At 36.5% G+C, this 17297-nt stretch overlaps 1 protein-coding gene across 2 annotated transcripts in view; it reads right to left on the bottom strand.

The window, feature by feature from the left end:
* Positions 1-8744, bottom strand: part of KCNT2 (potassium sodium-activated channel subfamily T member 2) — a 112796-nt gene extending 104052 nt beyond the window's left edge. For both annotated transcript variants that reach the window (XM_075156555.1, XM_075156556.1), the window contains exons 1-2: positions 8560-8744; positions 330-429 (exon numbers count right to left, since the gene is read on the bottom strand). In XM_075156555.1, the coding sequence (XP_075012656.1) occupies positions 330-429; positions 8560-8620 (161 nt within the window). In that variant the 5' untranslated portion in view covers positions 8621-8744. The remainder of the gene's footprint in view (positions 1-329; positions 430-8559) is intronic.
* Positions 8745-17297: the final 8553 nt, after the last annotated feature.

Here is a 17297-nt window from a genome sequence, read left to right as displayed (position 1 = left end):
TAAATATAAACATAAACATGATATATAGAAATGTTATGTAATAATACAACCAAAAGATATAACTTTGCACAACTATATCTGATGCACAGTATCTGAGCAAATAGCCAGGATTATTTTAGCAGTAAAGTGAAAAAAGAATATTGTTATTTTGGTTCTTATTTCCATTCATGATGTAGGATTAGCTTTATAATTCTTTCAAAACATCTGTAAGAAAAACCAAATCCCTGTTGACAGAATATCAAACGTTTATTCATTAAATTTATTTATTTATTATAAGTTAAACAATGCTTTGAGAGCAGAAATTACAAAAAAAAAAACACCACCATTACCATCCAAGTCCATGTGTAGGATCATCCAAGAGCACACGAATTATGTATAAGAAACAGCTTAGTAGCTTGAGAGAAAAATTGAATAATCGTATTCTCAAACCTATTTTAAAAAGAAAAGAAAATACAGAAATAAATTCAGGTTCTTTACAGTTTCACCCACTTTTAAGGTAAAACTAAAAGGAATTAGAATAGCCATACTGCAACAGAGCAAAGGTCGATCTAGCCAGTAACCTGTCCCTGATATGGGCGATTGGCTAATCACACAGAAGAATGTTAAGAATAAGCCTGTCAGATCATATAACGCACCTTTCCAGCTTCAGAAATCTCTGGGTTAAGACTCAGCCTGTTTTAATGTAAAGAACTGCTTGGTTGTTTTTTTGAAAGCTATTCTATGCCATTCGTCTTTCCTGATGCCATCCTTTGGGTCGTTTGTAGTTTTACAAGTCCACTTTCTTGAAAGGGGAACCAGAACTACATATGGTATTTGAGACACAAGATAGCGACACGAAGAAGACATACTTTCAACCATAGGCAGAGGATATAAAATGGCAAGTATTTAAATATTAATATCTGAAAGTCTTCGTGCAGTAGCTTCTCATACAGAATATATTAATACTATCCCAATTTATAAAATATTAAACTGTAGTTATTTAATGTTGAAGTTGCGTAATTATGTGTCCAAAAATCAGGACATCTGAAAGTCATGCTGAATGCACAACTGAACTGAATCAACAACTTGTTCTACAGACCATGTGAATATTGAAATGTTCTAGCTGAAATGATATATAACAAATACTATCACAAAATATTGCAGTATTTCCCACAAACACAGGTCTACTGCACAAAGACAGGATCCATATGGACACTTGCTTCTATCACATAAGCAATTTATTTCAGTGCTAATTGGAGCCATTATCTACTACAGTGGAACATAACTGTATTTTAATCAGATTTTGCAGTCATTAGAGGATTAGAGTTTAAATTCTCAGTCTTGTTATTAAATTCAATAGTCTTAAAATTTTGCCAGTGTAAATATTTGTATCTAACTCTTGGTTTTAAGTTTTCATTCACTAATTAAGTTAAAACTGTCAGTTGACTAAAGTTAAGTGGGGGGAGGTCACTTTAAGCATTAATTTTTTCAAGTCTTGTGAACTGAGAGTCCAATTCTGCATAGCTGAACCCTTCTGTCCAAAGCAGAATACCATTGACTGAGTCTTACACAGATGTGACTTCATTTGCACCTAGTCATAGAAAAGATAGTATCTTTTATGGTGTTGCAAATATGTTAGCAGGTCTGCTGAACTGAATATAATTACTTTTGTAGTTTAAGAACTGCAGCTTCATTATGCATACCCAAAACTGTGTGCATACATTCCCTTTTAAGGAAAGAATCATAATTATCTTACAGCAATATTCCATACTTTTTTACTTTACTCAGTCCTCAGTTCAAAATGAACACCTTATAGATAAAACTGATAAATCACCTTTTATATCTACTAGTTCCCCTCCCATTTAAATGCACTCTACAGCAAACACAGAAAAATAGAAAACAGATTCTTAAATATTCTACCATGCAATTGCGGAAAGAAATCTTAAGGTTTATCACACAACGCTGCTTACTACTTTTAACTGTGAAGTTGCAGTTATCACATGAGAACTGGATGGACTTTTACAGCATCTTGTCATCTGTAAACTAGGGGTTAAAATCCTGTAGTCCTGACCATGCGAAGTCCCACAGCCGTTACTGGCAATTAGGTTTGTGAACATTAACCTCGTGATTGCTGCTGTCCTATCAAGAGTAATTAGCCACAGACTATTTATTCCACAACATGAGTGAAGGGGTTGAAGTAGTAAATGCATTGAGGGGCTGTAGAAGGTAGGTAAGTGTGTTGTCATGCTATTATTTGACTAGGAAGAACCCCAGTACTTTTTCTGGACAACGCTATGATCTTTTTTTGTAGCTTTTTTGAACTGTTGCTGAAGAAAACATGAATTGTTTGTCTGTACTAACCCTTTTGTGAAGTCTGCTGGAGTATGAATGGTTGCCATAACAACTAGGCTATGACAACAAGAAGAGCAGATAATGTTAAAAAAAAAAAAAAAGGCAAAACAAAAACCCCCCAAAACACCTAACCCCAAATAAACAAAAAAAGCCCACCAGGATTTCTTTTCTATTCCAATTTTGTGTGGTCTAACTTTCTTAGCTAAGTACAAAAGTCTATTATTTATTTCTTCTGTTTTTTAGCTCTGTAAATGTTAATTTTGGTGTGAAACACTTCTCTTCTGCATTGATAATGGCCTAGTTTCTAATCATTATTTAAAATTATATGTTGGTTTAAATGCTAAAAGAAAATGGTGCTTTTCTGATTAAAAACTATGGCAATACAAGGGACCCATGCTCCTGGCTGCTGCCTTAAACTCTTAACTCTCAAATCTTAGTCCTGAAAGATCTAGAACTACTTAAGTATTCAAATGTTTAAGTTCTATAGATATATTCCAGACTATGCCTAAATGTGCTTCAGGCTCTGGATATCTCCACAGGAATGGCTGTTTCCCACAGAATACAAGGCAGGGTTTTCACACCAGACATGCTTTCATCTAAGGGTTCTAGTTAGCATAGATGTAGAGTGCATATCATGGACTGGGTTATATATAAAGTAAGGCAATAGGATAGGTCTTGTACCATATGTGATTGGGTCAGTTATTACAATATAAATATGGAAGAACAAACTTCAAGTCTATCCTGTTTCAGAAGGTCACCTCTCCTAGTTCTGTATGCCTCAGCCTTTAGAAATAGGATGTGCTGTCAGAGGGAGTGTATTTAGTCACCTCTGCTAAAGCTTTCATAATTAATGTAGGACTACCAAATAAGTATGCTCTCTGGTCGAAATCTTCTGTAGCCTCATATTTGGGGATGTCACCTATGAGTTGGAAGAAATGCATTTATTCCGCTATCATGGAGATGTAGGATTTCAAATATGGGAAGGAGGGGACAATCACTAGAGAAGGCATTTAAAATAGGTTTGCATTTATTACTCTGTTACAAAGAAAGCATGTCATACTTCTGTTTGCTGGCTGACTATTTTTGTCCTCTATTTTACATGCTGTCAGTGGATCAATATGGTCTGCTTGACTTAATTTCTTTTTTTCCATTCACAGCCAGATTGTTCAAGTAGCAGGGTCTCTATGCTTTGACACCAGTGCCTGAAACTTCTATTCAGCTACATCAATCATACACTGTTATCCAGTTATGTATTGTTTAATGAGATTGTAATTTCACTGTCCATGTAACCATGGTGTTACATCCTTTGTCGCCTTTAAAAGAAGAAATTGATAATAACAGTTCAAAATCTGTTTTTTTTGTGAAATAAATATAACTATGTCAAACGTTAATGTTTCCTTCTCAGTTTGAACAAGTATTTGCTATTTTTTGCAGGCATTTTTAAGTACAGAGTGATACATCATACTTCACCAGTACTGACTGTGACTTTCATTTTTATTATATATTCTTGATGCTTCCCCTCCGAAAGCATTTTCGGAGATTAATCCTCTGATTTAGAGAGCTGGTCTAAATCAAAGCGAGAGTGACAGAGATAGCAGCTGACGATTTTACAATCACCTTCCATTACTCCTTTCTCATAAGTCTCCAACGTATTTTTGTTTTTTAGCAAAATCATCTTAGTAGCAGCTGGCTTTAGGAGTTGGATAAAAATATACTGTTAATAATTTATATCCTACTGATGGGTTATCTTTTATTCCCTCTCCACAGAATTGAAATTTCACTTATTTTTTCCCTTTGAGACTTATTTTAGGCTGTGATAATGCAGTGTGTGATCTTGGCAAGTACAAGCAAGACATACCAATATGTCATCTTTCTCTCTCTCTTTTTTTTTTTGGGCTGGCTGACACTTTCGTAAAATGCTTTTTATGCATTGGTTGAACATGATTAGACATTTGCTTGCAGAAGATTGAGTGGAAGCTAGGTTGACATTAGACATCGATGAAGGCTTGTTTTATCAGTTTATAGAAATACTTCCAAAACGACAATAATGAATGAAACAGTTGATATTTCATGCTACCAGTCTATATGTGATTAAGATCAGAATAGTATTCTGTAGAAAATTCATATAAATTCTAGAGTTGACTGCTCTGGTTGACAAAACCACATGATATTGCACTCTGATGTGTTAAATTCACTTGTGAAGTCTTAAGGATTACCAAAAAGTGTTTGGTGAATATAAGCAGTTTGATTTAGTTACACTCTGAAAATTTGCTAATAATACTGACAATTATTTTCTCAGTGATAGCAATTACATCTTTAGTATGTGAAGGAAGGTTTTCAGTGCTCTCACTGAACACTGACTAAGATCTAAAGGGCAATATCTTTATTTATCAACTTCCTGATACCTCTGGGCAACAGAATCCTCAATTTCAATGGAGGATTGAATAAGTACACTGGAATGAGTGGCAGGTACTATCTCAGCAGCAGGTTTTTGGAGATAGTATTTTAGAGGATTCTGGTTGTGAGTATTTGGACAAGAACCAAGATCTGCATAAGCAGGAGTGTTCAACTGAACTTACTAATTCTGAACACTTTGCTTTGGGGATTTTTTTTTTTTTCATTCAGTACAGTAATAATTTTGCTGTATTTCCTGTTTGCTTCTCCTGAAAATTGCCTTGTTTAATACCTAATTGTTGGTTAAGCTTCTTGTATCATGAGAACCAGTAGCAGTGCTTGGGTAACCTGTAGGATTCTAGTGGGAAATGGCATGCCCATGCCATATGCCGCTGAAAGTACAGTAAGCACGCTCATTCTCCAACTTACTTTCCATGAACTGGCTGCACAATTCAACAATAGAAAAAACATGCCTCATCTCTTAGAATTTTCTTTGGAGTCCTCTCCTGAGGACTTGTCAGGAAAAGAAGGTGCCTGCAATGACAGTGTCTCTACTAGCTGTCTACAGGAAGAACTCATTACTGTGTTTTCATTTGTTAATCAAAAACACAGTATGCTTCTACAAATGTACTTCAGCTCTGTATGGCATCACTGTCTAGAAGAATTCATCAGAATCTGGATTTTTCCAGCAATCATCAAGCAAGCCAAGCAGGAAAATTCTTGTGCTACTTACCTATAGCACGAACCCATCTCCAATAGGATGAACTAACAGTTGCTTCCCACTCTCTTGCTTATTTCAAATAAACTTCCACATCATTCCTCTCCTTTGGACCCATACATCACTCTTACCCAATCATAACCTAATACGAGATGTCCCAGTATAGTAACTTACAACACGTGCTTAGCCAGAAGGGTATGCACTTGGCAAAGGAATGGCCATGAATTCATACTAATTAACTATCTTCTGGTTTAATTTTTGTGCTGGTGATCATAAATGTATCTATTTTTAGATGTACAGAGACTGCAGTTCTGCCATCAAAATATGTATCTGTATATATGTATTTTTTAAATCTTGTTAAGATCTAAGCAGAGAAAAAAATTCTTTCACTTATCTCAAACAAGAAGGTACTATTCAGAACCTTATCAGTGAAAAGAGATTTACAGTGAGTCAGGTTATAACTTTCTAGATGTTTTTAGTAAGTAAACAAGAGTGCATCAAATCCCTGTTTTGTGGACTAGATCAGGAACCAAAAGGCTATTTATTGCTTACAGCCTCCCAGACTGCCTTTCTAGCCAGGAGTAATACTCTCTTCTAGTTTAGGATGCTGCTTCTGTTTTGTTTCTTACTCCACTACACACTGTATCAACAACGTCAGAAGTCAAAGGCTATAAAGATACAAAATACTTAAAGACATGTAAAGTCACAGGGAGAAAAGTAGAAAAGAACTAAAACCATTTGAGAAGTTGTAGTGCAATTAATTACATTTAAAATGTAATTAATGTAAATCAGTTAAACTCATTTATCTCTAACGAGAATCACAGAATGGTTGAGGTTGGAAGGGACCTCTGGGGGTCATTTTGTCCAACCCCCCTGCTCAAGTAGGGCCACCTAGAGCTAGTTGCCCAGGACGGTGTCTAGATGGTTTTTTAATATCTCTATGGAGGGAGACTCCACAGCCTACATACAAAAATGTATAAGCAAAAATTTATTCTTTGCAACACAGTTAGATTTGTAAATGTAAAATGGAGTATGAAATTGTTCTTCACACATCTTCTTTCTTTGTTCTATGCATACTGAGTTTTTGTACACATTCTTTTCATATTGGCCAAAATGCAATAAGAGAACTCTAAAGTGTACTAATACAGAATAAGAAACTTATTTCAAATAAAAATCTTCATTAGAAAATAAATTTACCAACCAAATCTAGTTAAATGTATAATAATCTGAAAAAACCTATGTCCCATTTGAAGTTTAGAAGAGAATATACTCTGAAGGCTATCTACATCATTTACTAGCAGAGGGAGTCCTCTGCTTTCTATGCTATCTCGGCACCTGAATTAACATGGCTTTTCCCCTGTGTGTCTGTGTAAGTGTAATAAATACAGCTTTCCCCATGGATGAACCTCCAGCAGCTTTGTTAAAACCGATTCTCCAGCTGGAAACCAGCAAATAATTCCAAAGCTTAAACTGAAAATATCAGTTATTCACAGTATAGTGCCTTTTCCCTTTTCCCCCCCCTTTCCCCCCCTTTCCCCCCCCTTTCCCCCCCCTTTCCCCCCCCTTTCCCCCCCCTTTCCCCCCCCTTTCCCCCCCCTTTTCCCCCCCTTTTCCCCCCCTTTTCCCCCCTTTCCTCCCCCTTCCCCCCCCTTTTCCCCCCCTTTTCCCCCCCTTTTCCCCCCTTTCCCTCCCCCTTTTCCCCCCCTTTCCCCCCCTTTCCCCCCCTTTTCCCTCCTTTTTCCCCCTTTCCCCCCTTTTTTCCCTTTTTTCCCTTTTTTCCCTTTTTTCCCTTTTTTCCCTTTTTTCCCCCTTCCCCCCTTCCCTTTTTTCCCTTTTTTCCTTTTTTTCCCCTTTTTTCTTTTCCCCCCTCCTTTTTCTTTTCCCCCCTCTTTTTTCTTTTCCCCCCTCTTTTTTCTTTTCCCCCCTCTTTTTTCTTTTCCCCCCTCCTTTTTCTCCCCCCCCCCCCTTTTCCCCCCCTCCTTTTTCCCTTTTTCCCTTTTTTTTTTTTGGCTTAGGGGAATATTTTCCTTATCACACTTGGAAAGTTAGAGAAGCTTAGCCAATAAAAAGATCATGTTCTGTGATGTAAAACCAGTATTTATTTAATACTAACTCTTGTAGATAGAAAATCTTATGGTCTGTCTTATTTTTAAAATCTTGATCTAGTCTCCCAAATTTTGTTTGTCTGGGTTTTTTTACGTTGGGACACTGAAAAAGTAAAGTTCTTTCTTTTCTCCTTTCTGTCCTTTCCCAGACACAAAGCCATGGAACCATTTGAACTGTATCACAAGGGCCAAAATGTATCCTTTCTATTCTAAAAGTTTTATGTATAAAGCTATTGTAATTTTAGTTCTTTACAAGTGTAGGACAAATGGAGATAAATTCAATCCTGCCACACAGAGGAAAACTGAGGTCAGTTACTGCTCTTCTCAGGTATGAACTCCACTGGTCTAATCAAGATCTGATAATATACAATGCTTCCATCCCCTTGGACCAGCTGCATGGATGTATATAAAAAGATTCATAACTTAGTTCCTCCACATTATTCTCTTCTATGATGGCCTATGAATTTAAATGCACATGTCAATGAACACATCGCTAAATCAGACTAAAGACAAGGACTACATTTCTGAGGTACAACATTCAGAAGAAGGAGGTATGTCCTCCCCATTAGTTTCCTTTCCAAATTGTTTTTTTTAGTACAGATCAAATTTGAAATGTATTTAGGAATACTTAATGAAATTGAACATTTCAAAAACCTAGGTATTTCCACAGCTTTTTTCCTCTGGCATCTCAGAGGCTCTTTGCTTTCCTACACATAAGGTCATGACTTGTCAGTGAGTATTGCAATGTCATATCCATGCAAATAAGTCAACTTGTTCGCGATACAGAAATAAAATCTAAAAAGTATTTGATCCTACAAAATAAGTACGTTTTTTTTAAGTTTAAATAATACTTTCTGAATTTTTTGGATATTATGTAAAACTGACTCCTCTACGGGGTAAAATTTTAGCTCAGAAGAAAATTAATGATAACTTTGCTGTTGCCTTCAATGGAATTGGATTCTACTCAAAGTATCACAATTATGCTTAACAGAAATTAATCCAACTGCTTACTTGATCTTTGGTTTTTGATGAAGAAGAGCTTTAGTCTCTCTTTAAATGTATTTTCATTCATATAGAATTCAACTTGCACCCTGAAATATAAAAGGAATTATTAGAATTGAATATGAAAGATAATAAATTATTTTTTCAAAATAATTTGTTTCCCTAATCATCTGTTCTTTATATATAACTGGAAGAACACACAGAGAATGTTTAGCCAAAAGCTCACTTGGATTTGAATGATTAATGTTAAAAGATTAAAAATCAAAACAAAAAACCCCAAACAAACAAAAAAACTTATTTAGTTTATCCCCTTTACATGCAGAATCATTTTCATACTACTTCGACATTCTACCCTGCAAAATCAGAAGCATCTACGTTTTTCGTATTTTCATTGGAAGACTATTCTCATATCTGCATCTTTGTAAGGAAGACTTCCTTGATGTTTAGGTTAAACCTTCCACCTCAGTTTAACTCCCTTCCTGTTAAAATTGACATTTTAATGATTCTTCTTTTTTCCATCTTCTTCATATCTCTGTCAAGCATTCGTGTCTCAGTTAAGTGTTCACTTGTTTGTGTTCACCTTTAATCAAGTGCTCATGCACCAAACAAACCACCCTCTCTGAACTTCGCTTTTGTCACAATGAAATACTGAGACCTGAAAGCAAAATTATATTGCAATCAATACAATATTGTACAGAAAATAACTCCCCTTCCCAATTATATTAAAGCAACAGTAACATCTTCTTTTTCCTCCTGTCTCCCCAAATTTGCCAGGATATATTTCATGTTTCTGTCTCTCAATTCAGTCTGAGTCCAACTCATGCAATAGTTCTACAGAACTAGAAGAGAGAAGAAAATTGTTGCAGGGGCTGGCAAGGGGAAAAGGAGGTGTGCATTAGTTGTATAGAAAAACTTAGGCCATTCCAGAGTTGTGGAGCTGCACTGCTTGCTGTAGAATAAGTGCAGCATTAGTTCCATTTCCACTGAAGTCCCTGCTCTACCTAACTGACTGGATCTCCCTCACCAATCCCAGTTCTCCACCAGCAATGAATCACTTTACCCAGCACCTTCTTGAGAAGTCAGTCCTCAGTTTGAGAACTGTTCTACTATTGCTAAAGAATAAAGTGTATCACAAAAGTGAGTTACCTCCTTACTTCTCACTTTCTCTGTATACCATCATGTGTTGCGAAATTGCATATACCTTTTCTGTTCATAGGCATACTTGATCTTTATCTGAACATTTATTTTCAGCAGTCTTTCTTTCATCAAATGACTGTACTTCAATTACTTGTTCTTATATGTATTGTCATATTTTTCAAGCAGGATCTTGACTTTAGTTTTTCCCTTCTTGCAAGTGAAGCCTTTGCTGAAACAATTTTTGTATAATCTAATGTTATTTATAGTCTCTCTCTTCCCCTCAAATACTTGTCTAACACCATATATTTCTTACAGTATTGGAAGATTATTTAGTTATGGGCCCAGAATGGATGGCATCTCAGGTTATGTGACTTTTTCATGCTTGCTTACTTATTACTAGAAGTTTAGGCATATCACTTTGTAGGACAGAGTCAGCACATCATAAAAAGAAGGTTCTCTGTGACTCACTTAGTGCAGTCAATTAATTTTAGCTAGTCACTTAGATTTGGTGTCGTTTATTGTAGTGTTCCTTGTCGAATGGAGAATTACACTGCTTCCTATTCAGAGGAAGCAAAATCATAACCTTATTTTTAAGAATCTATATTGGAACTAAGCTCTATAACTTAGAGAATTTTGAATTTATTTCCTTACAATGACATGTTTGACACAGCAGTAAGAGCAACCTCTACCCTAGACCAGCTTTTCTGCCCTATCTGGCTCTACCTTCTGTGGTAAGATCTCTAAGCAGTTGGAATTAAAGAGGAAGAACCCACCTGCCCTCTGCTTTTTAAACTAAGAGTAGCTGCAACTGCATATTTCAAAGAGCTTGGGCCCAGAGGAATGTCCTAGAAACTGTCACCAAACTAGAGGAAAAGCCCATCAGATGAAAAGCAATTTGCTTCTGGGCTTTTATTGAGCTTAAATATAGACTAAGTGTTGTGCTGTTCAAGACTGCAGGAGTTGTTGCCATTAACAGAAGTACAATTTAGATAGTTGGTAACCTTAAGGCAAGTTAAGAAAGCATGTCCAGGGCTTAATTAGTAGGTGAGCAGGTTTGGGGGGGGGGGGGGCTGAGCTCTGCTTCAGTTCTTTTCTGCACATTTCCCAAGGTACTTACTGTCATTAATGCAGTGACAGTTTTAGTGGGAAACATTTCCCATGATTTGGCAGTTGCCACATGCTAAGTGTATATACTTAATCTTCAAGGACATATTTCAGTAGGTAAACAAAGTGGCACAAGCTATTGAAGTAAGGGATGTTATTTAAAAGGAGCACAGTATCGGTGATCTTTTTTACACATTTTGAACTATTCTCTGAGATTTTTCAGTAAGAAAATTACAGTAGTCACTTATCATGAAAGAACAACATGTTAACAGTAAGCCATGATTTAATCATAATGAGGAAAGAGGATGTGGCAGCTAATCACCCTCCTATCACTACCATTATGAATTGCTTTGATAGCCTTCTAACAGCTGTCTACTTCTCTTTCCTTAGCAACCTGTGCTCACAGCAGACTGGGATTCCACAGTGCGGCAGTTTCCATGGCAAAATGGATTACGAATGCTGCTAACACCACTTCTGAGGCTCAACTCCGCCTTCTCCTTCCCCTGACTTTTTTAAACTTAAGTAAAAACTGTATCGGCTATCGGCCTTCTACATTTGCAGGAAATCCATTATCATGCATCTATAATCAATGTACACTTTTGTGATACTCTGGTTAGCAGACAGAGAATATTTCACTTTGTTTCTTAAAGGTTACTGTTTACTAAGTAAAGCTAAGAATGAATGGCTAAGGGACCCACTGGCAGGGTGTCATGGTTTAACCCCAGCCAGCAACTAAATACCACGCAGCCGCTCGCTCACCCCCCACCTCTGGTAGGATGGGAGAGAGAATCAGGAGGGCACAAGTAGGAAAACTCACAGGTTGAGATAAATACAGTTTAATAATGGAAATAAAACGAAGTAGAATAGTAATAATAACAATGATAACAACAATAACAGAATATACAAAGCAGGCGATGCACAATATAACTGTTCACCGATCGCATGTCGCAAACTGTGCCAGAGCCCGCCCCCCCACACTTGTTTTTATACTGAGCATGATGTCACATGGTATAGAATACCCCATTGGCCAGCTGGATCAACCCCCCCAGCTATGCTCCCCCGCCAAGCTTCCCCTGCACTTGGCAGAGCATGGGAGGCTGAAAAGTCCCCTGTGCAAGCACCGCTCAGCAACAACCAAAGCATCACTGGGCCATCAACACTCCTCTCACACCAAACCCAAAACACAGCACCCCCCCGCCAGCTACTGGGAAGAAAGTTAACTCTGTCCCAGCCGGAACTAGGACACAGGGATAAGGACAGAAACCTCCAGATACGTTCCTTCCCAATACTCTGCTTTTTATTTTTAGGGAGAACATTCAATCTACTTGAACCTTTGTTGTAATCTTTTAATGATTAAAATTTTACCTCAAGTATTTGCTCTTTTCTGTCTTTTTCCCACTATGAAGTGTAGCCTAGAAATAGAGTATTTCGGGAACATAACACAGATAAATTCTGATCCTCGCTTGCAATATTAAGATAATTTAGTAGTAGTAGTAGTAGTAGTAGTAGTAGTAGTAGTAGTAGTAGTAGTAGTAGTGGTGGTGGTGGTGGTGAAGGGCTTGAAGAAGCTTTTACTGGACTTAACTAACTACAAGTTAGTAAGGATGTTTCAAGTGAGTGAATGAAATTCATTGCCACATACTTATATAAAACTTGATTACTCTGTTGCAGGGTAAAAACTAGTTGGAATCTGATTCCAAGCACATGGTTTTGATGCAATGGCACAAATGCAGTACAGGGTGATAGTATATGTGTACACTGATCATCTGGCCTATGGAATAGGTTTGGTTTTGATCTATATTTCTAATGTAAGTAATTTAAAAGTGTAGTTTAAGCAATTTGTGCTTCATGTTTTCTACTTTCCTGTAAAACACAGTTGTAGTTCAATTCACCCTGACCAGAAGGAAATCAAGCTGAAGGATTAAAACACTATTCCTTGAGGATGGTTACTGGGACAGAAATGTTTACTGAACGTAAGGATTTTGTGTATCCAGTCAGTTAAAAACTTCTGAATTTTTCTGTGTACGTGGTAGGCATTGAATATTCCATGAAAAGCTGCTTTTGGAAGTTAAAGAACAGGTCTTCTGCTTTACTGACTCTTGCTTCAGCTTTATTGAAAATGCACAAATACGTGGCTGATATATCTGTAGCAAAAACAACTGAAGTTAGATGATTCTCTTGAAAAAACAGTGTGGTTTTTTCTTAACCTTCTTTTTAAAATTAAATAGTGGTCTTCCCTAGTTCAAACACAAAGTCAGTGGAATCTTTCAAACTGTAAGAAGCATCTTGAAGTACCCAAAATACAAGTCAAGTTGTAATTTGAGTAGTGCATTTTAATGTAATACGAAGTATAGCAGGAAAATACTAATTCATGCCAAGGACACTAATGCAAGGCACTACTTCTCATGACTGTAAATCACTGGGACCAATCTGTCTGCACTCCGGTTACTTAACTAATTTTGTCTGCATTTTTCCATTGCTATTTACAATGTCATTCCAACTCCATAGCCACACTTTACTATAGTAACAATATTACCTTGCACCCTCAAATCTACAAATTGTCTTTCTTGTGTGTAAGAAAATAGCAGATTTGGCAGAAATAATCCCCTCAAAAATGAAAGTATGAGTTGTATTTCTCACTACGTGCTTGCCAAGAGCTGTAAATGTTTATGCTTACTACTTTTTGACACTGGAATCAAGAAAAGGTTTAACTGTACAAATGGAGCTAATCTGGAGAAAACTACATCAATTTATTTAAATCCATCTTTATGGGAAGGGACATTTCATGTTTTTCCTACAAAAAGAGCCTTGTAATATAGACATAATATGTTTTTATTGGGATTGCCAAGCCATATGTGAAATCCTGTTAGATTTCAAACCTGAAAGTTTATTATGTAGGGTGCAGATAGGGGCTTAAAAATGAAGCATTTGAAGTGCTAAAGTGAACTGCTATTGCCAGAGCTTATTTTACTGCAAAAAAGGGAAATGGGCATTTTTTTCTTATAGCATTTAATAAAATATTAGTGTATTTTAATGACGACTGTCTTGGGTAGCAGCTCTCTTCTTTCTGAAGTTCTGCCAGTTCTGAAATACTCCGAACTCTGATTTGTTTAGAGCTTCACAGAGAAATGGTCATTTGACTTTCCAGGCCTGCTTGTTCCATCAGAATCAATATGACAGATCAAGACTGCTTGTGGAATGATACCTCATCATCTTGTGCTGAAGGAAATGGCGGTAAGACCAGTACTTTTCCGTTACTGGTTCTTAACCTGGGGAAGCCTTCTATTTGTTTCTGGTAGGAAATCGGTCATCAGTTGCATAGATCATGATGAACACTGAGCAGATAAAGTTCTGAGTTTTTAATTTCCTCTCCATGCTGAATGACAGCACCCCAAAACAAATGGTAGTAACTGGGGGAGGCAGGATGCTTGTTTCTTCCCACTTATTGGAAAGACAGAAAAGATGCTATTTCTTTTGCAGCCTCCTAATTTGGTAGTCCATTCTTGCAGCGTGAGCATGAATGAGAGTGTTGTGGAGATCAGAGCCTCAACATTTTTCTGGGTACTTTAGGATGTAGTCTTTAAAAGCTATGTCCTTACTGAAGCCGTTTGCCATGCTGATGAAATCTAACATTTGCAATATGGCCCTGCATTTTCTTAAAGAGGACTTCTAACAAGCGTAGAATAATTAAAACTGACAGGTATAAGGTCTTTTTTCTGATAGGGGTTTTTATCTGCTTATTATGAATAAAGCAATGAATATTTTCAAGACCTCTGCAGAACTGTGTTTGTGTAATACAGTCTTATAGATGCTTTATAATATCTAACGTTGTGAATGTACATGATAGAACACAGGTTCCACACCTTCTATAATTGCCTTGTAGTATGCAGTATTACCTATTATCTCTTTATTTTTCCAAACTAAATTCTTGCAGTACAACTTATGCAGTATAATTGTCTGGTTCAAATTTGAACTGTCATGTAAAAAGACATGTTCGGTCATCTTAATACTTAAAGTGTATGCTATGACATCTGTACCTGGGCATTTCTTTTGCTCTTTTCTTTCTATGGGTATATTTATTTAGAAGTTACCTTCTAAATCAGTGAATCTGAGTTAATCTATCTAGTGAAGTTTTTCCAGACATACCTACATTTGCTTGATCATGTAATTGGACGTTACCATAACTAATGGATTTATAGAGATCAGGTATTATCAGTGTCACCATAAAAATTCTCTGTATTAACGAAGATAGAAATAGCATGAACTGAATTCAGCTTAATCACAAGTTACAGAATAAAAAATCAACGATGCATAAATAACCTTGTAGCTTAAAACTGTATGTGTGCTGAAACCCTTTTTACTGTATCTTTCCGATAAGTGCTGCTTGTTTCGATTGAAACAAATCCAAGACAGCATCAGAAAATAGGCCAAACCAAAATTTTCAGGTTGCACAAAGTAAAAATTTGCACCTCCAACCACAGGAAAATATTTTCTATGTAAAAGCAAACTTTTCCTTTACTTAATTGCTCAAAAGCCAAAGTGCTAAAAATTTCAGCCCTTAATTAAAATTTTCTTCCTTACAATTTAAATAGTATATGTGTAACTATATTTTTATGAATATAAGTATATTTTAAAATCACTTTGAAATCATTTTAAAATTCATAATCAGTCTTGCAGACTCAAAAAGGAAATTATCATGCCAGTCCTGCACCTATGAAAACCAGTGACAAATTCACCATTCTAGTAATGGTACAGTAATGAAAAATGACTTTGCAATCTGTATTCATTATCATTAGAAACTTTTTTAAAAAAAAAAACAGAAAAGATTATAATGTTTGACTATAGGGTAAAGAAATCTCAGAGCAATCTCTCTCTCCATTTTAGTGGCCCTGCAAATACCACACACTTGACTTATTATTGCAAGTACACTTTCCTGTTGCAAATCTATTGCCTAAGGTTAGAAACTTATTAAATCAAATGTGAATGATGCATTAAGAAATAATGCACTTTCAAGCTATATTTTGCAAGAAAACCACAAAAGGAAGATACTTGACAAGTTTGGTAAAACTTTTGGGTCCCCCCCAAAGCATACAAGGTGGGGAAAGCACACATATTTTAAAGTGAATTTATTGAACATGAAAATAGCTCTTTTTAACCTCTGGGCAAAAATACTTCATGTGTAGGATATATACAGCACAGAGCTACTGCAATGAAAATCCATTATGCAAAGCTTTTTAACTGCATAAGTCTGAATACTACAGAACTCTGAGGAATGGGGTATGCTTCATGAGTGTGATTCCAGACACTGTTCAGCTGAATGTAATTGTGCCAATTAACCATACCTGAATAGCATGAATGCTTGTTGGTTTGTTTGGGGTTTTTTTTAATGATGTTGGCAACTACTGGAATATCAGTCATACTGTGATAACACCTTTCTGTCGCTGTCAGCCTGGATTTAACTGTATATTAGAGTGTTAGGAGCAAAAGACACAGTAACCCATTACAAGCTACCATTTTTTAATGCTCAAATTTTATTCTCTGATCACCAGGACAATTTCTGTATTGTTTTCCTGAAATTATTTTTCTGTACCAACTTTTTTCTTTGCCATTCAACAAACATTTAATTTTTGTTTCAAGGGAAAGGTTACTTTGCTATGAAAGGCAACAGGACAGCTGGTGATTCATGAGCAATGAAACTGCCTTAGGAAAAGGACGATTCATGTGCCTAACATGCTTTATTCCTCTGTATCACAACTATATGTCCCTATCACCTGTTGATGTTCTAAAACAAAAGTTAGATGACAGATCCTTCTCCTACAACTACAGCGGTCTATTCATTTAACCTATCCTCTCTGTGATAGGCGAGGCATACACAGGGTCAAGCAGCTTGCCTGAGTACCCCGCATACATTGTATGAATGAATTAGAAATTACTGTTCTTAGAATAACAACATGCCTCAAGTTGTTGATTTAAAATTTAACAGTATGGTCTACGACAGTATTTCAATTGCAATGTTTGAAGCTATTCATTAATGCTTAGCAAACTTGTCTGTTGTAACATTGCCAATTAATTCTTATCTTAGTAAGACTCTTGTTCTCTCAAAAAAAAAAACCTTACTTATTTCCCCAAGTAGACACACTTGTGTCTACACTAAAGACAGTCTGCAGGGTAGGGGTAGTTTTGGGAGTTGTTTATAGCCCTGCATCTATTTACCTTCTTGCCCCCAACCTCTTTCTTTGGTCCTCTGAGATCTCTCTCCTGCTACTCCATGCTCAGCTCACAATTTACTCTCCACCATCCTCTCATTCCAACTCCTTCTTCCTACTCTTCCGTCCAAATTTTAAGAATATTTCCAATCCCTCCTTCAACAGCTCCTTTTCTCTAGTTCCTTGCAGAATTCACCCTGTCTTGTCTTCCTCTGTGTACTACAAAATTTCACTATTTCACTTGAAAACACTGAGGAAATGGTACACTGTCCCGCCTGTGGTTTCTTTGCTTTGCTCTAA

The sequence above is a fragment of the Calonectris borealis genome, chromosome 8, assembly GCF_964195595.1.
Source record: "Calonectris borealis chromosome 8, bCalBor7.hap1.2, whole genome shotgun sequence".
NCBI lineage: Eukaryota > Metazoa > Chordata > Aves > Procellariiformes > Procellariidae > Calonectris > Calonectris borealis.
The sequence above is the reverse complement of the archived record's forward strand: the minus strand, read 5'-3'. Positions and strand labels throughout refer to the sequence as shown.